Below are 25,579 nucleotides of genomic sequence, written 5' to 3' on the forward strand. Positions count from 1 at the left end.
ACACACACACACACACACACACACACACACACACACACACACACACACACACACACACTCCCCTCCTCATTTTCCACCTTATCCTCCCCCCACTATCCTAATGCCAGAGAGTTTCTTCTTTTTCTTCTGTTTCTTCTTTCCCCTGCTAACTTTTTGGTTTTGTGTGTGTGTGTGTGTGTGTGTGTGTGTGTGTGTGTGTTCGTCCGCATGTAAGCGTCCTTCCGCTTCCTTCTGGATATCTGCTTTTGGACAGAGGTGTGTGTGTGTGTGTGTGTGTGTGTATGTGTGTGTGTGTGTGTGCAGGGGAGGGGGGATTTCAGGACAGTGTCACTTTGGTCGCGACGGTCCTCCTTTAGCCCCCTCCCCTCTGCTCTCTCTCTCTCTCTCTCTCTCTCTCTCTCTCTCCACCCAACACTATAACGCCGTGGCCAAGCGGAGGCGAAAGCAGGGTGTTTTAACCCCCTCCTTTTCCACCTCTTCCCAGCTTCGCTGTGCGTGGATTAAGAGAGTGTGTACGAGAGAGAGCGAGAGACCCAGTGTGCAGGGCTGTGTCACTGTGGGTGTGTGTGTGTGTGTGGCGTGGGGGTAGAGAAAGAGAGAGAGAGAGAGAGAGAGAGAGCAAGAGAGAGAGTGAAAGGGGGGGAGAGAGAGAGAGAGAGAGCAAGAGAGTGAGTGAGAGAGAGGGAGAGAGAGAGAGAGGATGGCTGCCTGCCTCTGAGCACGCTGCCTCTGTGTTCACACGGGGGGGAAAACTCGACATAAATAAAGAAAAGCCAGACGAGCGGAGCACAGCGGAGGGGAAAAAGAGAAGTTGTTTTTTTTTTTTTTCCGAGGAGAGTAGAAGGAAGTAGCTGCGTCCCTGTATTTCCTGAGGAGGCTTTTCAGTAACCCGGGGGGTTTTTGGACCATGCCTGCCGAAGTAAAACAGGTTAGTCTTATCGTTGTTATCACTGGGAGCTCGGCCGGTTCCCCGCTCGCTCTCTCTCTCTCGCTCTCTCTCTCTCTCTCTCTCTCTCTCTTTCTCTGTATCCATCCCTCTCATCTACCTCTCAGAAGTCCGAGACTCCTCATTTTATTTTATTTTCCGTCTGCCCGGTCTGCTGATGGGTTCTTATTTTGGTTGAACTTTCTCCCTGCGGTTAAATACGTCATCGTGGATATGTCTGCACACCCCCTCACGCACCCCCCCCCCCCCCCCCACACACACACACACACACACACGTGCACACACACACACACACACACACACACACTCACACACACACTCACAAACTCACACCTTCCTCCAGTCGTCCTTCGGAGTAAGCGTGTCCGTTTTAATTAACGTGAGAATGAGACTGCACGTTTGCATTTGTGCGTGCGCATACGCAAGGGAATGCATGTGGGGTTGTATGCGGGTCTCGGCTGAAGAGATGCGTCCCAGGTCTCCTCGCAATGAGCCAGAGAGTTGATTGATGAGCGCCATGACACCTCTGGGGTGTCACGCCGCTGTCAGTAGCATTTGGATCGCTGCTGAGTCTGCTGGGTCAGGTTCTCCCTCTGCGATGAGCGGCCCCTGCGGTGCTCCGGCGGCCCCGTTGGGAGGGGTGGGATGTGGCAGGGGTAGGATAAAGTGTTGAAAGTTGTTCCTGATGAATGGTTTGTGAGAACACAGAGGCCGGGATTTACAGCCCGGGCTTCAGGAGCGACAATGTTGACAAAGACACCAAGACATTTTGAGCCATTTTTGTCTTTCACCCCCGCACGAATAACACAGGAATGTGCTTTTTTGGGTTTTCGTCATTGCTGCTAGCGTTTGTGACGCTGTTTTCCGTGTACATTTACATTAATATGGGCTAAGGTACATGTCTGCAAGTGTTGGCATACATTATCTGGAGGGTTGCCATATGCGCTTGTTTGTCCGCTTTTTAGCCTCAGAATCATCATCATCAGAGTTATTCTCTCCCCCACTAACTTGGCAGCACTCCAATGCGTGGAAAAGGAGGGAGGACAGAGAGAGAGAGATCCCCCCCCCCTTTTTCTCTCTTTTTCTCTGATTGAATAAGGTCAACCTCTCATCAGCACCGCCCTCCGCCAGCCGGAGCTGCGGCGGGTTGGGGCGGAGTTACCAAAACATTCTGTCAGCTCCCCACGTTGCTCTGATAATGTGCTAACGGCTGCTTGGTGGACTGATGCCACATGATAACTGGCAGCGGGACCCCAGCCAAAAGAAAAAGCCCCCCCCCCCCCCCTTTTTTTTTTTTCGCTGCCACTATTCTGCTCCCTCAGCGAAACCCTCGCACATGGGTTCAGGTTTGCAGGAGCTTTCAAGGCCTCGTGGCTGGTGATTCACCCCCAAAATGGAGTTAGAAGGTGTTGGGAGAGTGCCCTTGCATCCCTGACCCCTCCCCGTGAGACAGATACTTGGCATACTTGAGGGCAGGGTGCCATCATTGTGTGACCTTTTCAACCCAGTGGGACATTCCACAGCGTGGGGGCACCTGCCTTTTGCGGCAGCGCTCACAGTGTGTTCACACTGACCCCTCAAAGTGGATCTATTACCACATGGAGGACGCTGTAGTCTCTGTCGTTCTTGTTTGTTGTTGTTTGGTGAGGTTGCTTTTTGCTCGCGGCCCCCCATTAAGATGCATCTCATTGCACTTTCCTCACACTCATCCTCTCTGCCTCAGGAGGAGCGAAAGGCACGGTGCTTTAGGGGGGGAGGGTAGATGCAGCATGAGGTGGGAGATGCTGCCCTGACCTCATCTGATTTCTGCAGCAGAGCTTACAGTAAATTAGTTTTAGCCCAGTCAAGATTATGACTTAGCCCTCAATTACTGCTGCAGGCACAGGCCAGACCATGTCTGCGCTAAATATAAACTCGCCTTTTATTCTAGAACTTTGCTCTCATTCTACGCCCCCCTCCCCACCCCCATGTTCAGGTTTAGTTGCCGAAGGCGTGGCCTCCTCCACTCATGAAAAATTGAAGAACAAGAAGATTAGCCAGGAGGAATTTTGTGAAGATTGTGAGTCACCAAATAGTAATTACCTTGCCAAGGTCCGCGGACAAAAAAACCCCCCAACATAACCCTGGCAGCCTTTACTCTATGAAAGACCGTCTGCATAACACAATAATTCATCAGTGATTCAGCCAAGACTAAAGGAGCTCTGCGGCTCAGACTTGAAATCACGGCCAGGTTTCAGCAGTAGCCAAAATGTAAAATGTCATCTTCTCTTGATCTTCTTTCCCTTTTTTTGTAAGATGACCAACCTCTGTGTTTTTTTTTCGCTCCTCCTCTATCTCGCCTCATTTTCTGCCCGTGGATGTTACGCAAAACATCCTGCAGATCAATATTTGGAGCCATGTAGAGCATGAGATGCAGCATTGTTTCGGTGCGGGGGAATCGAACCGAAATGTCAGTGACCCAGAAAAGTGCAAAGCGTCGATAGCGTGTGTCGATGGAAGAGGAAGAAGGAAGGAGCCCAGTGTCCAGAAGAATGTTCGGTCACGGGTGCTATTTTGGACCGAGTAAGAGTGTTGTGATATGGAGGTTGTTGCACGCCGTGCGTCGAGATAGGGCGTCTAAAACTGGTGCCGCACAGATCACGCAGCCTTTGCATACCCCCCGTGGTCTCCATTCCGTTCCCATGCTCTTATCGCATCTCCCATGACAGACCAGAGTTTGACATGTGTCCGTCGCCGCGCCAACGCCCACCCTCACAAACCCCACTGCCTACTTGGCCAGGGTGCCTGTTGCCAATTTTTTTACAACTCGATCTCCACTTTCATGTGAACAGCTGACCCCCGACCCCACCCCACATCCCACATCCCACCATAACCAGCTCTACAATCCCCATCAACGGCATTCCCAAACTCCATTCCCTTCTATTGATGGGACAAAATGTTTAAATACTCCAGTATACCTCCAGGTTTTAAGCTCTATTCATGGCTTTTCAGCAGCACTGTCAATCAGAAAACCAAATACAGATAATATTTGAAGCAATTTTTTTCAAAGTACTTTTTTTTTTTCAATATTCTCCAGAAATGCTCAGATGGATTTCTGTTTCACTATGTGGGAGGCAATGCAGTTCCATTATAACTGGAGGATTGCTACCGGAGGATCTCAGGCACGCTGAGTGGCGTCCAAACATGTAAATTACAAATTTTATCGATCAACAACATGTCATGGGTAGCTGGAAAATAACAGTCATTAAAAGTCGTAAAAAAAATCCCTTCAATATGTGCCAGAACTATACTGTATGTACAAAGGGATCTATCCACCAGAACGGAGTAAATAAATATTATAAATGTTGTTTTAATTGGCCCTGAGCACCGTATGTGTGAGTTTTAACTGAATTGCATTATGAATTACGGTGAATGGTGAATAACAATCTAATCAATGATTTGACTTTCCCAAGACATGGGATCCAACAAACACTAATAACTGTTCCCACGGAAGGTTTCATCCAAGCTTGTCATACTTTTTATATGCGGTGCTAATTATTATTATGGTAATCAAGTAATCTGTCGATAATTTGGTCTCCAGCAAATTGCAAGAGTTTCTCAATCATAGATTTAATCGGAGAATCTTGACATCCTTTTTTTTTTTCAAACCGTGAGGCAAGGGGTTGCTGAGGGTCCAGGCTAGCTCCTCCCACTCTGTCTCACTGTCTCTCTTAACCCATTTGGCCCGCTGACAGCTTTACCGCCACGGTGCAGGGCTCTCTGGCTTGCTGTCCAAACATTATGTTGTCTTATAGTCGCTCCCTCCCACCAGCGTTTCATCGCTTGGTTCTCAGAAGCATAAATTAATGATTTCATCTGTTGGGTTTGGAAAGGGCCTTGCAACAAAAACTCAGTTCATTAATGAGAGGGAAGCTTATTGTCTTTCTTGAGTTTCTGGTAGTGAGTGTGTGTGCAGTCCCTATATCTTGAATAATGTAGTGAATAATGTTTTTTTGGGGGGGTGGTCCAATTTTGTATGCATGTGTCAGCCACCTCTAATGAGCTGTTAATGAGAACTTGGGTGATTAAGGGCTTGGCTTTTTTCTGCTTCCACTGTCCTGTGGCAAAATTGAATCCTTTTTGCAACTAAGGTGTAGAAACTGAGTCAGCTTGCTCTCCCCGAGGTCTGTTTCCCTTACACTCACCCACAAACACAAACCTGAGGCTATGGAGCATGATGGAGCCGTGTCCCTTGATTATTTATTTTGTGTTTTTCTTTGGGCCACCGACAGGAGTTTTCCTGTTTCCGTGGGAACGGGATTCTGTCTTCCAGCCCGTGCATGGTGAACACTGTTCTATCCATCCTTTGTCCTGGAAGCCTTACAACAAGACAGATGATTCCGATGGGGGAGATAAACAGGCCACTTGTCTCAGAGAATCCTGAGAGGCTTTGTCACACTGCCGTAGGGGCCTACCAGAGAAGCTTGGAATGAATTGTTATTGTCGTGACAATATTTACAATATGTTAATCTGATAGCCTAATCACTGTGAAATTGTGTAACAGCAACAGTTTGGGTTATTACACAACAAGACTGTTCCAATTTAATAAGGAACACTGTTCTCCTATCATAGGTGACCCATGATCAGGAAGTGGACAAAAGTATTAACTATCGTGGCCTAAAAAAAGTAAAAAGTAGAGGGTCGCTGAGGAAAGAAAACAAAATGTGGTCACTTGATGTCCCTCATGAAGAATACAACCAAAGCTCATCCACCTCAAATTCTGCCGTTGTTGAAAAAATAAATGTCCTTTGCGTTCTAATGCGTTTGCTATTTCTTAGTTTTTGTGTGTTTGTGTGTGTGTGTGTGAGTGAGGACACTGGGCCATTTGCAAGTGTCAGCACCATCATTTGCATGCCTGTGTGTACTGGGGAAAAAGGTGCATGCCGAACAGTTTTTGGGCAGCACCATGGCAACACTGAACGGTAAGAGGACCCTGCCTACCCTTAAGCCAGTGATTGATGACTTAAGGGGAAGGAGAGTTTGGCAGCTGTTTTCACTGGTTTGCTTTGTGTCATTAGCCCTTACCTATTTTTGGAGAGCCAATACCGCCATAGTATAGCAGTTAGCAAGTGCGACATTCTTTGGATGAATTTGATAGTTATTGAAATCTGAGGGCACTGTAATTTGTAGTTTGTTACACTGCTTTAACAAAATTTAATTTACAGATTGGGAATGAGCCAATTATATCAGATCGGCAAAAGGACCATGACAACACAGAGTGCACAGGTTCACATAAGTGGTTGGTGTCTAACTGATCATTTCTAATGTAATTTCATATGTATTTGTCCTCAGACATTAGGGCAGCAGCTGAATACAATGATCACCTGCTTATGGACATTCAGCTCTATTTGTATACGCTCTTTGTGTTTGTGTCTTTCAAGACCACAGCTAGCACCAAGACAGCCAAGCCTGGCATGTTTGAGTGTGGAGGCCCTTTGAAAAGAATCAGGGCTTCATTGACAGTCGTGTATATGGTCCGTAAGCCCCGCCCTCTCCCTTCTGCAGCTGGGGACCTCTTACAGGGGCCCTGAGGGGGAAGGTCAAACTACTCATAAGGCTCTTTTCTGTACCAGAAACATGGGAACAAATACTTTTCCACTTCCGACTCTAACCCCCACCCCAACACCATACGCATTCTACCGTTCAAAAAATAGCCAATAATAATGGGGGTTGGGGACTGAGCATCAGAGCTAGAGATGTTGCGTGTTTAGAACTATGAACTTTCTATAGAGGGATTAGCCCAGTTCCTGCTTCTGCAGTGACCGCTGGATGCATTGGGGGGGCTTGGAGTCCATCGATCCTCCATCAGTGTACCATCTGTTCATTTTGGGATTAATAATTTGCTCTGACAACTCTTTAGTCGGGATCCATGAGCCACCTCAGAAGTCTGATTACGACGACATGTGCCAAAGCGTGACGCTTGTGTGAAGGCCTCCCTTCTGCCTTTCTGTGTTTTGTTTTGTTTTGTTTGTTTTTAAGTGCCTTTCCCAATCATTATAACAGCAGAAATTCTGTTGACTGCTCAATCACAATGCAAGAAGCCAATGCTTTCCCATAAATGGCATGCCTTTCAACATGCCCTCTCACTGTCCGTTACTGGTGAGGTCCGGTGATTCAGTAGAATGCTGTTGTGAACCTCCCCTTAACTGGCACACAATGGGGGCTGTTACTCCTGATGGCTTGGGTCTAGGGAGAATGAAAACGGTTTCATAAAAGGGGAAAGTGAGTTAGTCCAAACCACAACCCCGCCTCCACACAAACGTTGTGCTAACCAGTGGCAAGAGTTCAGCCAAACCAGGAAAGAACCTCCTACAACAGCAAAGATAAATGAATTTCTGGCAATCTCTGGTGCCAATACTCTTACCAGACAACGGCTTGTACAATTCAGCGGTGCACACAAAGGAGGCATCCACACACTGGGCCTGCTGTCATATGACATTACATGCAAAGGCACAGCATTGTTACTCATCTCCTCATCTTCTCTTAATATGTGCACGGCCCATTCCCTGCAGACCCACCGGTGAACAATGGAGTGATGTGCCTGCTCAAGCATTCGAAGAGACTCTATTGAGCTATCTAATGAACCTCAACTTGCATGCGTGCCCTTGCTGAGTCTCTGCAAAATACTATCTTGCCCCATCATATTCCTCCTCATATTCATTTTTGGCATGTGTAATAGGCTGTGAAGTGGAACACGGTGCGGTGTTGATCTGGGCCGGTCAGGTCTGCAGATATGAAGGGACAGGTGCCAGCCAGCCGTGCATGGTACTGTATTTAACACCTTGCCCTGGATAGGATGGTGAACAATCGGGGAATGTGATTCAGACTGGTCGTTGCCAATATGATCCTCTGTTGATACTGTTGGGGAAGTGTTTATATTTAAAGCATTATATATTTCTCCCAACCTGTGTTTTCTTTCTTTCTTTCCTTTTTGAACAACTATGTGCATTACTCCTGCTTAATGGTGCAATAGACAAGTTTTGCGCCGCTGTCACAAAGACAACCGAAAGGCTTTATGATCGCTCAGAGTGCTCCGTCGAAATGATGAACACCACTTTCGAATAAGAGAGAAGAAAGAAGATCTTACAGAGGTACATTTTAATTGCCACCATTTTAATTGATTTTATTTCTTTGGTTGCTGCGATACTTTAACGTCGCCACCATATTGGAGAGAGCAAGACTGGCCTGGAAGCAAATACATCGGGGAGCTGTGGTTTTTCTAGATAAAAAGCACTATAACGTTTAAATTTCTCAACCGATTTTAATGACTCGTTTTTATATTCAAGGGTTTATGATCTACCTGGAGTAGATCGCTCCACCGTCCACCATTTCCGCTAATGATTTCGTATTGGTTGACGCACTTTGTGTGACGCTCTGCCGTAAATCCATCATTTTTGCGGGAGATCGTACCCAGTGGCAGTCTGAATGCAGACATGATATGGAGGCTCATAGGGTACCGATTCCAAAACGCTGATGGTGTCATCATTCTACAGCCATTACACTGTGCAATTGACATTAACTTCATAATGAGTGAATGAATGAATAAGTAAAAGCAAAAAAATTGTCTATTGCTCCTTAAATGTTTTCTATATGAAGAACACTGAAGGAGTCAAAAAAAAAGGAAACAACAGGAAAAGACACTATGACAGGATTCTACACAGTATGTGGGATGTACAATATATCCCTGTGTGGTCCAAAAATTGATTATGTCGTAGTTTGGAAAGCACATTATGGAGATTGAGGGGAGATGAAATGCGACCAAGTTGATAAGCCAGATTTGAAACACTGACTAAAGAGATATGTTGAATAAGCTGCTGATCCAACCAAGAATAACCAAGCTATCTTTTTTTGCATGAGCCTGACAATCATTGATGTAAATATATTTTACGTCTTTACAACTGACAGCGGCAGTGCACGTGGACCAAGTGGAAGGAAAATACATGTTTGAAGAATGGTATTCTAAACTCATCTTCTTTAGAATAACATGCCAACTGCTGAGAAATGAATATATTTTCTAACGTGAACTTTGGTTCCTTCTCCCCATGTAGTCTGACGTATATTGGCTTTGTGTTCCTATTGGTTAGTGGTTACCAAGCGTTTCTAGGTTCTAAGTGAATCATGGAGGCCCTTTGGGTTAGGGGCTGGATAAATGCTTTTTTTTCCTCCTACGAATGAGGATATGTGGAAGAGAGTGAAAAGCAAAGCAAACAAGGCTTGTTGACACAGACCTCTCATAGTTCCCAAATTCTTTCCAACCTTTTCTAGCTCGGTCAAGAAAAGCTTAATCCAATAACCCTGTTTTGTTCTGTCTCTCTTACAAACTCTGAGTGTGTGGGGTCATTGGTTTGTTCCACGCGAAGGGGTGGCCAGTTCAAGTCCTCCGTTGTGCCGGCCACAAGGGACCTTGAGGAGCGTTTGGGGTCACAGAGCAGCCACATTCCAGAGTCCTGCGCTCAGATGGGACCACTCATTCCTTAGTCTGCTCCAAGACAGGGTCCACTCCCCGTACCCCAACACCCCCCCCCCTGTTTTTCACTCTCCCTCTATAGTCAATCCTCCACAGTGCATTAAAAAACATGACGAATGAAAGGCCAATTGGATGCTAATTGTGGCTGCTGGTGTCTGGACCTGGAGCCCGTATCAAAGGACCCCTTATGTATAGCATTTGAGTCAATTTACCACGGAAGTTGAATCAGAGGGGACCAGGCTGTGGCCATGCCTACACCAATCTTCCTTATTCATGTCCACTCACGTTGTGGTCTTCTATAACACCTTACTTGGAAATAATATTGATGTTTTTAATTCCTTTGTAAATTCCTTGGTCATGTTTTTTTTTATTCTTTTATTTTTGGAATGTCCTTGATTTCGTTATAACCAAAATGTGCAAGCTGAAACGAACACACGTATCACAGAGCTGTCTGTTTAAATATAGCATTGTCATGTGAGAAGCAATTTGATAGTAATGTCCTGGTGTGTTTTATTTTCATATGTCAGGCTCTTTTGATAGGACGATGACGGAGGGCCAGGTTTCTTGACAAAAGTTGCTTCCTGAAAGTAAAGAATCTCTGAACACGCACACACACACACACACACACACACACACACACACACACACACACACACAAACAAACACATGCATACACACTCAGATCTGTTTCTGCCGAAGCCCCATTTAAAATTACAGTCCAACTTGGAACGCCTCGCAATCAGTGGCTCGCAGGCTGCAGGAATGGCAAGATGTCTGTTCCTCCAGCCCCTGGACAAGACAGTTCAGTGCAATGAGTTTCTGTGGCAACAAGGCTCTCCCCAGCTCACCCCCCCCCCCAAGTGTTTTGGAGTTCCAAGCTGGGTAATTCTGTGACAATTTACAGCACCTGTAGTCTGGTGTCATATGGTGTTTACCATATGGAAGATGTAAGAGTTTGGGATTGTGTGTCTACGTTGCAGATGCCCGTGCGTATGAATTATTTTGTACAGTATCTTTTTCATAGTGCATAGCAGCAGTGCTGCAGTAAGTCCAGTGTGGTTCTGAAGTGTGTCAGCCTATCTAGAGTATCGCATCTGCTATATCCTTTGTGAGGGTCACCTCAGGCAAATTCACAGCGAGTTTTTCTTCATGGTGTCTCGATAGCCCACTATGCCTACAACGTACTGTACCTTGGTGATTCATTCAGCAACATATCCACCAACACTGGGCTTCCAAGGGACATACTTATCATCTTAAAAACCTGCATGGTAATTAATATTTGTGTTTTGCTTCATAATGGATCAGTTGTTAGTCCAATGGAGCAGTCTTTGATGTGTCTGACACGCCGCTGTGTCTGGGGGCCGTTCGATGACAGGACTCAGAAGTCCTGTCACTCAGAAGTCCTGTCACCCAGGCAGAATGAAATCTCTTTCATGCCAATTTCCAGCCATCGGACTTCAAATCCAGTTCTTGGCCACAGAAATCTTGATGTCAGTTTCGGTTACTTTGTGTGCGCATACGTCCGTGTATGTGTGTGTGTCACCTGACTGGTCTGCAACAGCGGGTGCAGTGGTGTAGTCTAGTTCATTGTATGGGGTATACTGTGATGATTCCCTCCTAGTCGGGGTTGGGAGGTAAGAGAGTGACCGAGAAAGTCTCTCTGTTTCACACAGGGCTCTTCTTTGTTTCATTCAGTTTGGAAACAGTAAGTTAAATACAATATGCAAAATAGGTGCTATGCAAATCCCTGACGGGGGTATAGCACTGGCAAGCTCCCCTGGGAAACTTAATTCATTGCAGTTCTACTCTACCCAGTATTTGCTATATTGTTACATATTCTTACACGTTTTTAGTGGGTATACAGAAATCCTGGATCTTTCTTAGTGGGTATACAGCGTATGCCTCAATATCACATAGACTACACCACTGAGTGGGTGGGAGTAAAATATGACGGTCATGAATTTACAGAGTGGCTGTGGTAATCTAATCCCAGTCCGGAGATTTTGTAATGTGTTTCACACAAAAAAATACTTCTGTCCCCAATAATTTGTTTACTAATTAAATTGTATTTGCTAAAATTTACTTTCATCTCCAATGATTAGTTTTTTTGTATTGCGATGCTTCTGCTGTTACACAAAACCTGCGAAGACCCGCATGGGCAAAAGACATGTGTAAAACTTCCTCTCCAACACAAAGCTGTTTTATTCGCTAGTTCCCAGAGCAAGGAGGCGGACCCAACTGCCGCCAGCTAGCATCCGATGGGCTGAACTGCGATCTGTAAATTCCAACTCCCTTTTTCCTATACCCTAGTGTTGATGCACTTCACCACTGTGTCCACGCAGCATCCATCCATCCGCCGCGCAGCCAACGCTTCGCTATACCATATTCAACTCATTATATTACCTAGGTTACACATGCTCGTTCTCTGGGTTCATTGTGGGTTGAATCAGGAATGCCCCATTTATTCTTACTGAATAGATCCGTGTCCTGACTAATGTTGTTTCGAGAAGCCAAGCCAGCATAAAGACACTGGAACCGGGAAACTGGATCAGCACTGGTCTAATTCCTCATGTGAGTCATGGTCTGTGCGACCGTTATCGTTACCAAAGCCGCCCCAGCTCCCCCTCCAACCCTCCACCTCGCTGCATGCCACAGAACTCAATGTCTCTTGGCTAGTGTCAGGGGCAGTTGGGCTCGCAGAGTCAGTGAAATGGGTATAAATCCCTCAGTGAAACGGGGGCTGAACTCATTCCCCTTCACTTCTTTGTTTCTCTCTCATGTTGCCGGGTCCTTGTTTTGCCAAAACCTGTACAACAGATGATCGAGATGAGGTACCTGACATAGGGGAGATGTGAACATCTTGTCACCACATGCAGCTCGGATTTTCACAGAGGTGTTTTCTAATGTCCATCAGCATGTTAGGAAAATTGCAGCCCTTGCTTGTTTGGCAACGACTATTTTTGGCAAAATAGCTGCTCATTCAACACGTTGGTTCTACTTTGGCACGCAGGGCTGATGTTGTATCTCTGGCCACCCACCCTGCAGGGATAACAGGGATGGAAAACTGTTGCCAGGGAATACTTTCGGCGCATTGACTGAAAGAGGTCTGAAAGAGGAAAGAAATCAATATTGGCATGGGATTAGTTTTGCCTGGAGATCTAATGTGATTTGGGAATAACCTCCTGACATCCGTGTTATGTGTGTTGCATTCGCAAAGGAAAAATTGAGTGTGTAATCATTTCAATTTTCAGACTGTTTTCTTATTTATGAGTGTAAGGTCTGAAAAATATGAACCATTTCAAACGGAACAATGTTCACTCCAATTTTGCTAATTTTTCTCGTAACTCGGTGCTTTATTATATCTCCTGCGAGCAAAGTTTGAACCCAAAGTATAAAAAGCGCCACCATTGCCACTGCCACCGCCCGAGGTTTCGTCCAGAAATAATTGATTTACGTTGCAGAGGGGTCAAAGAAATTCCTAAGCGGAAAGCAACTCAAGACTAAAATGGCCGTATACTGAAATATAGTAGGTCAATTGTGTTGGCATGTTTACGTTACAAATCACAGACACAGAAGATTTAATATTTCTCAGACTCAAGACAAAACAGCCCTGGTACTTTTGCCCAGCTCATTATCATGGAGCATAACGGGACAGGGATGTCGTGTAACACTCCAGCAACCGTGTTGAGAGGTCTTTAAGCGACTTGCTAAATGGCTGCTAATGAGTCATGGCTGTCGAACTCCCTGGATAATTGATGTCCTGTTTTCCAGCTCAGCTGTTGTCCTTACTTTATCATTGATGCTGATTCCAACAGAGTTTTTTGGATTGGGATGTATTTTTCTCTCCCAGTATGTGTATGTGCTGTCCCTCATTTGTTGTTTTATGTTCACTATATATTGAAGGTTGTACAATTAATGGGATTGGATCTTTATCACATTTGCAAAGGATACCGTGTGTCTGTTCCCATGGGACAGGCATTGCCTCTGTAGCTTTGTGGATTTATCTTAATGAAGGGAACCTTGATTCATTTCGTTACACTGTCATCTCTGTCATGACGTGTTGGTGTTTATGTGATTTATTGACTCGGGTAAAGACATTTCCCAGACTTTATTTTCCCAAGTTTTTGTGAGCGGGCTGGTTTGTTGGTCTTCTTGATCACGATACAGTCAGTGTGTAAAGAGTCAGTAAGGCTTTTTTTTTTTTTTTTTTTTTTTTTGCTGCACAATGCATCCCAGAGTTATAATCTGAAACAGAATCTGAAACTTTTCCCATTTGTTACATTCCACAAGTTTGAGCTCAGGTCTTCACATTCTGTATCATCCTTCTTTTGTCTTTTTTTTCCACTTCGCTGCCCATGGCCTCAAAAATATGTTTTTATCATTTTGAGATATTGCCTTGCTCCTTCCTGAGGCCAGTGGACTAATGGGCTTTGGTCTCTGAAATCCACTCCAGTGTTTTCCCGCTCAAAGGGCCATTTGCTGAGGCCCCGCTGGGCCATACAACAATAGGCTTCATATGAAATATTCCCCATGACTTGGGATTTTGGCAAGCGGTGGATCTGTTCATAGCAATTAAGTGGTTAGATAATAATCTGCTCTTATTGAAGAGGAAAACACAAACCCCATAGGTTCCAGTGATCCAAAACAAGACAGGGTGTTCATTTTGTTATTGGTTGGGGCCTACCTGCCATCCGCCTAACCGCTCTGTGGCACGCAACTAGGGCTGTACCCGACTCAGAATTTTGTCATTTGAATCGGCTTCGGCTGTTCAATGCCAATATTCGTGCTGAAACAGTGTTTTTATTTTAGATGTAGGTTATTTTATTTGTCGTCTCCTTAGGGAACGAAACAAGTGCGTATGGAACAGTATGGAGCAAAATCGTACGTAATGGGGACACTTTCTCTGTGACTCTCTCCCCGTTCGCCCACTCTCCATGTGCACAAAATAATCGTAACTAGTCTAAGAGTCATGTCCCGTTGCTCTGTGCCCCGTGCCTACACTGTTCTTAGTTGTTTTATTTAGGGGAATGGGTCCAGCGATCGGAGCCCACAGAGAGCTGTGTTCGGGTCCGGACACACATATGAAAATATTATTAAGATCCCCCTTATTTATAATTCCTCATTGAAATTGTATCCATCTGCACTTTGTAAGATTCTATCTGTTTTTATATGGTCATTGTAATGCACACTGACTGAAAAAAATAAAAAAAAATAAAAAACAACTGCTCGACTGGAAGAATCCCAGTCTGACGGGTTTCCGACTGACTTGTCGACTTTCAGGGGGCAGCCCTACACGCAACGTTCCTGCTCCTGCTTTGTTTCACTGTCTCAGTTACAATTTTTGCACGAATGAAATGGGGGTGAATCCGGACACTTTGCCTTGTCGTGTGGCTCTGGTCTTGTCAAGCAGGGTGGGTGCTGCTACGCAGTCAGGTGACAGCATCCTGGCTGACATGCAAACAGAGAGGAAACACAAAGCAAGAAAGGCTGTGGCGGTGGAAGTGGCGGCACCCTCCTGTCTGACGGCCATCTCTTACGTCCCGTTCCCAACCTGTTTAAGAAACTGCTCTCTGCCGTCCAGGCCACGTCAGACGCTCTGCCAGGGCAGGTGAAGACTGTCAAAAATGCTTCCTGCATGATAAAAAAAACACAACCTCACAAAAGGCCTGTTCTGCGTGGACGATTTAGGTTGTGGTGTTTTTCTTTCTATCTTTACCTTGTCCTGTTACACAATAACTCTACTACAGTAATTGCAGAGGCGGTTGACTTTTCTCCCAGGAGCTATGTGGTGGAGCAGGGTCCACCTTTATTTAAAAAGCTCGCATTCCTGCTGCGGTGTAAAGGAAGGTGGAGAATGTGAGGGCCAGAATAGCACAGGATGTAAGTGTGTGCTCCAGTTTGGACTTTTGTTTTTTTGTACGCTGCCCCACCACCTCCACCACACACACACACACACACACACACACACACACACACACACACACACCCTTCTCTCAGTCACTTACTACTATGTGCTTTTGTAGCCTCTGTTATTCTATGAAAAAAAAGGCTGACTGGGGACCTTTTGGGGAAAGTTGCATTTCTGCCTCTCTTTATAGCGGAGCAAAGCTAACAAAGACATGTGGTTGCTTTCTGTTTCCCAGGGAAAGGATTTGCTTTAGATTCTTTGACTATTTTTCCACAGCCAGATCGTTCTCATGCAAGGTTTTAGGAAAAAGCCTCAGAGCTTGGTGATATCGGAGTGAGAATCGAAACATGTGGCCCAGGTCTGATTCAAATTTATTGCAGAAGGGGAATGTAGAATGTAGAACTAGTGTAGCTGTGGCTCAGCAGGACATGTAATCGTGGGAGAATTTTTGCTGTTGGAGAGTTGCATGCGTATGTACACATGTAGAATGCACTTGTGCCGATGCAGCCCTTGTATCTCTATCATCGGCAAGTTATTTTTGGGCTCCCCTTTACACCGCAGAGCGCGTTGCTTGTTGCGGAGCTGCTGAGAGAAGAGGAGAATGCTGCACCCCCTTCCTCCGACCCCCACATCTTCCATTCCCCCGTCCCACACGCCACAGAACCATCTGGCTGCAGCGATCTCACACCCCTCATTCTATTTTAAGGCTCTCCAGCCCCTGACTGGGCCCAGTCTCTCTGTGTGGGTCAGAGCATGGCCATCATCCAACATTGGGTGTACACTGGCTGTGACGCTATGAATTTTTTGTTACCGCGGTGAAAAAGCAACGTAACTGCGAACTGCATTTAATTACACTTTTTTTTTTTTCAGTTAGATTTTCCAGTTCATTTATGCTATTTAAAAACACATACAAACAGCGTCAACTGTATGGGCATTCCCACATAAGAGAAGTGTGTTCGCTATAAGCACAAAATCTAACTCCAACTGTTTATGCTTCTGTCTTTTAGTCTGTATATTGTGTGTCTATATATTCCACTGAACGTTATCTGTAGATATCACAAGTACTCAAGACTAGAAATAGTTTGGGCTGCCCCCTGAAAGTCGAATCATAGGGGATTGGAGTGAATGTATTGACATTTGTCAGCCAGTGTGCAGTTACAATAACAGGATTGCACAGATAGACCCCCCCCCCACCCCCCGGGTTCCTCTGCATTTCTCCTCGTTCCTTCCCATTGAACAGCCTAGTCAACTGACAAAATTCTGAGCAAACATTTCGAATAGAATATATATACAGTGTGTATATATATATATATATATATAATTTTTTATTTTTTATTTTTTTTAATCATTTGCATGTGACCGTGGTATTTGTGGTAATGCGGTTATCATCACAGCCCTTGTACACACACACACACACACACACACACACACACACACACACACACACACACACACACACACACACACACACACACACACACACACACACACACACAGGGGCTTCCACTCTGGCCGGCTGGTCCAAAAGTAAACCTGGATAGACTTTTGAATTTGGCGATTTCTCTCCAGGTTTTGGACTACAAAGGTTTGGTTATGTCATCCAGACAATTTTACTTAACATAATCTGCTGTCCTTGTGAATTGAGGATTCGCTTTGCAAAGAGTAATCCTGAATTTAGCTTTGGATCTGGTCAGTGAACCGTGTAATTTCACATCCCGTCCTGCCGCCCTTAACTCACCATGTCCAACGTGGGGACTGCTGAAATACAGCTGCGCCACAAAAATGTCATCTGTAATAACAATGATATATGTGCTTGAGCGGTTGTTGTCTCTTTTACGGGGAACAGTTAGTTAAGTGGACAGTCTGTTGAGGACAACAGACTGTCTAATAATACTACTCGTAGTGGTACATCTGAGTTACTGTACGAGTTTCCTCCGTAGTTCCTGTATGAATTTTGCACACCAGGGTGGGGTTAGAATACATTCCACAGTGCGGGCAGACAGTGGGAAGGCAAAAGAGCACCCTTGCTTCCTTCCGGTCTGCATCCAACATGCCTAGTGTAGACGTGTGCATTGTTCATTATGCTGCACCAGCAATGCCCCACTTTACAGTTGAACGTATTAGACACAAGTTATCATGGATTCCCCCATGGAAGACCATGGTCCGCTTAGCCTTAATAATCTTTACCACTGACACTCAAGCAAACAACTACTGTATAATGAAGATTTTGTAGTGTCAGTAAAGGTACAGCAGTGTATTTATCATTTGGTGCACTTTTGGATCTGATAGCTGACTTGAGGACTCCCATATATTCATGTTTCTATCCAACAGTGAGTTTTACACTCAACACTCAACAGCAGTACAGTTCATTACCCCCATCAGGAGAAGACTGAGATAAAGTATAAACGGATTTGGGAGCGGCTGCAAGAGACAATGTCCACTGCCCCCTCAATTCCTCCTCGCAATCATTGGTAATTAGATGTCCAGCACACTCCAGACATCCTGTGTCTTATGGGTGGGGGATCGCACGCGTTTCCTTGTGTTCTGCCATCTCTCCCTATAGGTTTTGTTCATATAGGGCTTTAGACAATGGCGTGCTTGTTCGACAGGCTAGGTTAGGCTTGTCCATGTTGTAATTACTCAGAATGCCTTACAATTATTGCATCTTGTTCACCCATTCATCCACATGTTGACACACTGACAACAAAGTCATTCAGTCAGACAAATCTCGATCTCCAGATTTTAATGTACAAAATCTTACTCCAGATGAGTAACATTTTTATACATAATCCCTGAAAGATATATATAGAGAGATGCGATCGACTCAGAATCCGTACTGTCTGGAGTGTCTGCTGTGAACAGCTGTAGGAAATGTGTGGAGGTACAGTAAGTGGTCAACAATAGTGTGGAGCAAGATTTAGGACTGGAAACAGTCCCTGCTTTGGCTGACATCCCAGCAGAGGTCTGTGGGGGTTGGAGAGGGCCGGTTGAGTTAAGAGGGTTCCCTCCTGTGCAGGGAGTTGGGTCCTGCAGATGATAACTGTCAGACCAACGACCTGACAACCGTCGCTAACGGGACAGTGAAGAGTATGTGAGCTGTCATCACTACTCTGCGGGCAAAGAGTTATTTGGGTTCAAAATCCTGTTTGCCGAGGCTTTTATTTATTTATTTTTTAATGTATTTTTTTCGAGTCAGCATTTCCTCTTCCCTTTTCCTGTTCGGCAGGATAAAAAAAAAGATAAAATAAAATAAAAACAGGAACAGGGCAGTCACTGATTGGGTGGGAGGTGGTTTATTTGTGCGTAGGTATGGTGTGTGTGTGTGTGTGTGTGTGTGTGTGTGTGTGTGTGTGTGTGTGTGTGTGTGTGTGTGTGTGTGTGTGTGTTGTGTGTGTGTGTGTGTGTGTGTGTGTGTGTGTGTGTGTGTGTGTGTGTGTGTGTGTGTGTGTGTGTGTGTGTGTAAGATTCTGGGTTGGGGGTGTGCCATATTGAAAATGAGCAGCCCCAGCAAAGAAGGACTTAGCCTGCGATTGGGAGGAGATTATCCCCATTTCATCTTTATCAACACTATCTATCCCCCCCCATCCGGTCTTTTGGGCCACCTGCAGAGCGACACAACACCAGAGCATGAACACGGCCTGGAAATAAAGAAAGAAGTACAAACGCTGTAGAGGTGGAATGAAATGAAAAAAAAAAAAAGAAAATCCAATACTTATGGGAGTTCTCCAGAGCTTGTGGAACGTCTTCATTATACAGCGGGTTTTCAAAGATGTGCACCCTCTTTCTGTATGCAGCCAGGCAGCCTGGTAGTCCAGGCACCTCCTCCGTCTGCGCGCAGCCAAAAGGGTTTACTATGCATTCATAATATATGCTCTGCCAGAGCTCTGCCGAGATCACTGCTAATGCAGCCTTTTCTGATATATTTTTTAAAATTAATCCATGCCGATGTTTGGGGCGAAAACCTACACTTCACAGTGTATGAGCTGCGGCTTCAAAGGAGCTATTTATTTTTATATACGATGGCACTTGTTCGATATGTGCTCCCTAGAAATTTAGCATGCAAAAACGGCACGGCATCAAAACTATGTTTCAGTTATCCACCTCGTTTTTAAATATTCATGATTAGCTCGCAGCTTTGAAAGTGATCTTAAAGAAGACCCTCCCTTGCTCGCTTTTCCCTCTCCCTCTATCTCCTCGCTCTCTCTCTCTATCTCGAGCGCAGATATACAGCGAGGACCCCAGCCACTGTCTCTCAGCGTTTCCTTATCCTTTAGATTTTCCCCGGGGGAAAAAGCACAGATTGCCCTTTTCCTTCATTATTTTTACAAACGAGATGTTTTGGTGATAAAGCTGTTAATCTCTGATTTGAAAATTATACTAATACCAGCGACACAAAGTCATCTGTGGAAAGCCAGTTGGTGTTGAACCCTCATTTAGACCTCAGATGTGAAACCATACATACGTGAAGGTCGAATGACGATGATTGACTGTTGCCTTCTCAGTCTCACTTTGTTGAAGGTTTACAGCAAACCTGTTGCCGAAAATAAATGAACTCGGACGTTCAGCTGCTTTTAGTTTCAACTTGTGTCTGCGCTCCCTGGGGGGCGGAACCTTTTTCTTTTGCGAGCTACAGAGAGGGAGTGCTGACTCGGACTCTGACTCCCGGGTGACCCAAACACACACACACACACACACACACACACACACACACACACACACACACACACACTTCTAAATGAAGATCCCTGTAGGCACTTAAAAGTGGGCTCGGGCTCAGAAACGGCTGCAGAGCTTTTATTTGTTTATGCACGCTGGAATGCTACAGTCCTCCGTTATCATCCAGCCGCGAGCTCCTCTGGCTTGAGAGTAGATGTCTTTTGGAGTGAGCTCAATCAGGCAGCCAACGTTTTACAAGGGTTGGGGTATGGCCTCCCGCACAATTAATCACAATTAGTATATTAATAACCATTAGTTTCACTTGAATTACTTCAGTCATGAACTGGAAGTAGAACAACTATCATTGCCAATTTAATAAATCAAAAAACTTGAAGGATTATCACAGGATAGAGGCTTGTGGAATCGCCCCCACAAAAAAGCATGTTTTGGGCAGAAATGCCATCCTCATCCGTGGCAGTGGTCGCTAGAGCTGCCCCCGCACTGATCCAACACACACACACACACACACACACACACACACACACACACACACAGACACACACACACACACACACACACACACACACACACACACACACACACACACACACACACAGAGCAGACCAACTGGCCCTCGCAAATAAAGCACTCCACCAACGTCTTTCAGCATCATGGCGCAGAGCAGGCTTAAGAAGCTTGTCACAATATCACATTTCTTTTTATCTCCTTGGGGCGGAGAATAATAAATAAAGTGAGTGGGTTGTAGCTCAAGGCTGCTGATAGATATATCAAGACGTACAATGACTCCTTTTACAGGACGCACATATCTCCACAAACTCCTCTCGCCAAACCCTCCATTGAAGGTCAACACTAAATCACTTTGTGTTCTGCCGCACTCAGAGCCTGCCCTTCTGCCCCATTTTAGATCTCGATACAGCCAGACCGGGCCACGAGCACCGCGACTCCTTTACCCCCTCCCCCGCGGCCATCGGCAAAGTGCTGTTGAGGCTTATCGCGGGGTGGGAGTTAAATGTGGGGTTGGACTGAGAGCACGTGTGACAAGTGGACGCCGTTATGGTGATGGACTGCGCTTGGTCTGTGCCGTGCTTTACGGTCCCTGTTTTGATAACACCGCCGTCCTGCGTCCCTTTGTCAGAAACCGTATGGCTTGGGCGCATGGAGACGTGTAGCGTCTCCTCTAACACAGAAAGGGCCTGGGTTAAGTCCGTTTAAAACGCTGCATTCTAACCACTACACGGCCCTAATGTTTCTTAACACCAAAGAGCCCCCTCCCATTCCGAAGTACTTGTCTGTAAATTTTGACAAAATGGGACGTCCTACAGCAGCACATCCAGCCACTGTTTTGAAAAAGGGGAGGAGGTGGAGGAGGGAGAGGAGGAGGTGGAGGAGGGAGAGGAGGAGAGGAGGAGGAGGTGTGGGAGGGAGATGATGAGCGCAGTGCTAGAAGCCTCACAGGAAGTGGATTGACAGTCTGTCCTCTCTCCAATTCCCCAGAGCTCCATCAGACCTCACGTGAAACGTAGCTTCTGGCCACCCCACCCGCTGCACCCCCTCCCCACTATACATCCCCCACCCCCTTCGCCAAATACTCAGAGGGAGCTGGATCTGGATTGCTCACGGCGATCCAGAGGACAGAATTACGCCATCATCACAAACAACTCTCCTCCCGTCGGCCGTTAACACCCACCCTAGACCGGGGAGCACTAATTTGCACCACCCCCTCGCAAATTCCTCCTCTCTCTCTCTCTCTCTCTCTCTCGCTCTCTCTCTCTCTCTCTCTCTCTTTCTCTCTCTTTCTCTCTCTTTTCTCTCCGCTATCCAAACAAGCAGGCAGTGTCATTAGTGTCAACCCCCCCCCCCCCACCACCACCACCACCACCACCACCAAAAACAGCTCTCTAATGTTTTTGTTTACTACTAAAGGCCAAGTCAACACTTTCCAACTCAATACTTCTGTTTTATCTTCCTCCTCCTCTTGTCTGCTCTCGCTCTCTCTTTCTCTCTCTCTCTCTCGCTCTTTCTCTTTCTCGCTCTCTCTTTCTCTCTCTCTCTCTCTCTCTCTAACTCTTTCTGTTTACCGAGGATCTGCAGAAGTGATTTATTCCCTGTTGAAACTCTCTTTTTTGACTGGGTGCTGCTGCAGGATTTCCACGCCCAGAGTGCCTACTGCAAATTTATTCAGAGTCTGGCCCCAGGCAGCTGTGAGGAATGCTCTGGATATATGATTGTGACTGTGTTTTGGGGCAACTTTGCCTTTGTGCGTGTGAGCGTGCACACGCAGGCATGTGAATGTGTTTATGTGTATGCTTATATAATTGCCGGCATATGTAAAAAATTTCCAAAGGTTTCAAAACAACTCTCGGCCAATTTGAATCCAAATATCAGCCCTTTTTTTTCCAGAGATTAGGGTGGTATCGTGTGTCGCTGTGGGTTGAGCTGGGGTTTTACCATCTGTCGCTACTCTGGCCTCTGTGGGGAAAGCGCCTGCAATGTCCCACGGGGAAACAATCAAGCACCAGCTCCTGGGTCTCTGACTGGACTGGTGGAAAGCCCAGAGGTGGCCCTCCATCGCTAGTGGTAAGCCTGTCAGCTAGCCCAACCAGACCAAGTTTTCTCCCATCTTGGGGCACAGGGACATAGGGAACAAAGAGTGGGGAGAGGGGGCCTTTCTGGGAAGTTGTAAGGAAAGCAGGATGGAGGTGGGAGTGACGCAGATCTGTGAGACCAGTAGGCCATGCGTGAAATCAAGAGAAGCCCAGATTTGGCGAGAGATCAGTCGCTAGAGAAGAGGAGATTAAAGTCCCATCATGCCCAGCTGCAGCGTCAGGGCTTTGGCCCTCTCCCCAACAGCCATTTGTGTGTGTGTGTGTGTGTGTGTGTGTGTGTGTGTGTGTGTGTGTGTGTGTGTGTGTGTGTGTGTGTGTGTGTGTGTGTGTGTGTGTGTGTGTGTGTGTGTGTCTGTGTTCAGTTCGCTCCAGTGGTTTGAGTGTTACTTCGACAACAACAGTCGTCCACAAAATATGCCTGTACCTCACAGGACCAAACAATACAGGCACAAAAAACACCCACACGCACGGACACACACATATGCACACACTGACACACACACACATACACAAAACACTGGGTCTGTTCCACTTCTTGTCATTCCATCCAATTGGGACGCCTGCCCTGGCTGTAACTGAGATGAGCCCTAGCTGTCTGGCTTTGGTTGTGGACAGAGGCCCCGCTGTGAGAGCCAACCCCGCTACCCCCGTCACCCCCCACCCACCTCCAATCCAGGAAAGTGTGTTGTGTTGGGCCACCGCCACACATTGTCAGTTGATGGTTTTCCGGTTCCCCCTTCTCCTGTTGACTTCTGCCTGCAGGCCATCCCACAAAACAAGCCTTGTTTTTTTTCCCTGGACCACTGAATCAGATTGCCCCAGTTTGTCCTTTTTTAAATGCCAGCCCTGTGTATTCTGTGTATCATGCGCTCTCTATTTTATTTTATCTTTTTTACCGGCTCAATGCCGCTCTCACTTCATGTGACTCTGTTGAGGGGCACCGTGAGGGCAAGCGTCAGGCGGCAGAACAGAAGGGGCTGATGAGAAATTGGACAACGTCAGGTTAGACAGGCGGCCTTTGCTGGAGGATTAATTGTTTAAGAGCCATGTAATGATTGCTGGCATGTCTCCTGAGCGAAATCCTGTTACACACAGGGGTAGGGCTGAGATATGTTAGTGTGTGTGTGCGTGTGCGTGTGCGTGTGCGCGTGTGTGTGTGTGTTGGATCAGTGCAGGGGCAGCTCTACCTACCACTGCCACGGATGAGGATGGCATTTCTGCCCAAAACGCCCACCCATTACAGCATGCACAACCAGGCATGAACTGTAAATGGTTTGAGACAGGTTTTTGCATCCATAACTTTGGGAGAATGACACTGAAATCCGGTAACTAATTTGCCCACCCCAGTACCTAGATATCAGGTATTAGAAAAAAACCCAATTCTAACCCTTCTTTAAAAGACTTTACACCTCCTCCCGTTTCCACTCCTCTACAGTGTCCATCATTGTGGAAATTAATCTTAGACTATGGATAGAAACTATCATCTCACACCATCTGTGCTTGGCTTGTCTCCTTGACTTGCTGTTCCCCTTTGACGTGACTTTGCGATGTCTGCCCGTCCCCAGATAGCGCTGAGAAGCTTATTGAGCCCATTGATGAATGACTCTGGATGGATGGCTGATAGTGGTTTGCCGCTGCTGCTAATTGACACTCCATTATCACTTCATCTCCCCCTCCCCCTCCTTCTACCTTCCTCTGTTGTGTTCTGTGCTCAACCTTAAGAAGCCGTTGTCCAGTGTACCACTATTCTGTAAGTATGTGTCTGAGAGTATGTTTTTTTTTAGTTATGCTAGAGTGTGGTTGGTTATCTCGAATTGTTGTTGTTTCAGTACAAATGTTCAGAATCAATGAATTGCATCTTTGGTTTGTACAGTATGTGTTGAGGCATAGAAGGCATGGGGTGGGTGATGACTTTGGCCCAGACGCTGAGGTGTCAGCCTGCAGTGTTGAGTGCTTCTCCCCAATTGAGTGCTACACATTGTACCACACAGACATGGAGAGGAAGAAAAACATACTATATTGAGAAGGAGACAAAAAACCCCAACAAATCAGAGTTCCCCCATCTTTTGTACTTGAAGACAACCTCGACCTCAAGTGTATCTGGTGCTCCAGCAGTTCAACAGTTCCCTGCCTAATCGCCTTACCTCACTGGGGGACCAATGGAGAAGGTGAGGCGTCTGTATCCACCAGACCAAGCATACCGCACCATACTGTGAGTCTGATCCAACCTCACCGGGGTGAGAAGAGTGCAGGTTAGACAAATCCCCCCCAGCCTGCTTCACAGCCAAATCCCTTTCTGTCTAACACCTCAGCTGCTCCCCAGCCGTCTGCCTGGAGAAGAAGCGCTTTAACTGGCAAAGCTCTTCCAAGCTGCTTTCTCCCTTTCAGGTTCAGACAGGTTTGGTTTGTTCCTAAGCATTTGTTTGGGTAGCTTTTCCTGACTCTGACTTGAGTAATTGGGGATTTTTCTTTGACCAGAACCAAAGTTCTTCGTTATCTGTGCTTAAGGACATTAACTTACAGTTAACTATACCTTTTAACAGCCAGACCGGGTTGATGGGAGCGTTATGATTTGCTTCACAAACATTTTTGGACTTCTAAGTTTTAGGCTGGTATTTCCTTTCTAAATATAAATGATCATCATGCGGAAAACTGTGATTCCAGCCCTCTGCTCCTGGCTTATTTTTATCAGCTGTATAGAGAAGTGTGTTACGGCTGAGACCAAACTGAACCCAACAGCATGACCACAGAAACAATCAAGTAGATGTCACAGTTTTTAATGGCTCTCAGACACAAGACAGGGAAAAAGTCAGCCAATGAGGTCAAACCAGGAAATCAGTCCGTACAACTTACAATCCCAAAGGGGCTGGCGAATTCCAGGATCCAGAAGACGGAAACATGCTCAGGACCGGGCAGGCAAGGACATTGGAAAGCTG

General features: G+C 46.1%; 1 protein-coding gene across 2 annotated transcripts in view; it reads left to right on the forward strand.

The window, feature by feature from the left end:
- Nucleotides 1–688: 688 nt before the first annotated feature.
- arvcfb (ARVCF delta catenin family member b) overlaps nucleotides 689–25,579 on the forward strand; it is an 89,663-nt gene continuing 64,772 nt past the window's right edge. For both annotated transcript variants that reach the window (XM_080004349.1, XM_080004350.1), the window contains exon 1: nucleotides 689–928. In XM_080004349.1, the coding sequence (XP_079860475.1) occupies nucleotides 908–928 (21 nt within the window). In that variant the 5' untranslated portion in view covers nucleotides 689–907. The remainder of the gene's footprint in view (nucleotides 929–25,579) is intronic.

This window comes from Zeus faber (assembly GCF_960531495.2).
Source record: "Zeus faber genome assembly, chromosome: 7".
Taxonomy (NCBI): domain Eukaryota; kingdom Metazoa; phylum Chordata; class Actinopteri; order Zeiformes; family Zeidae; genus Zeus; species Zeus faber.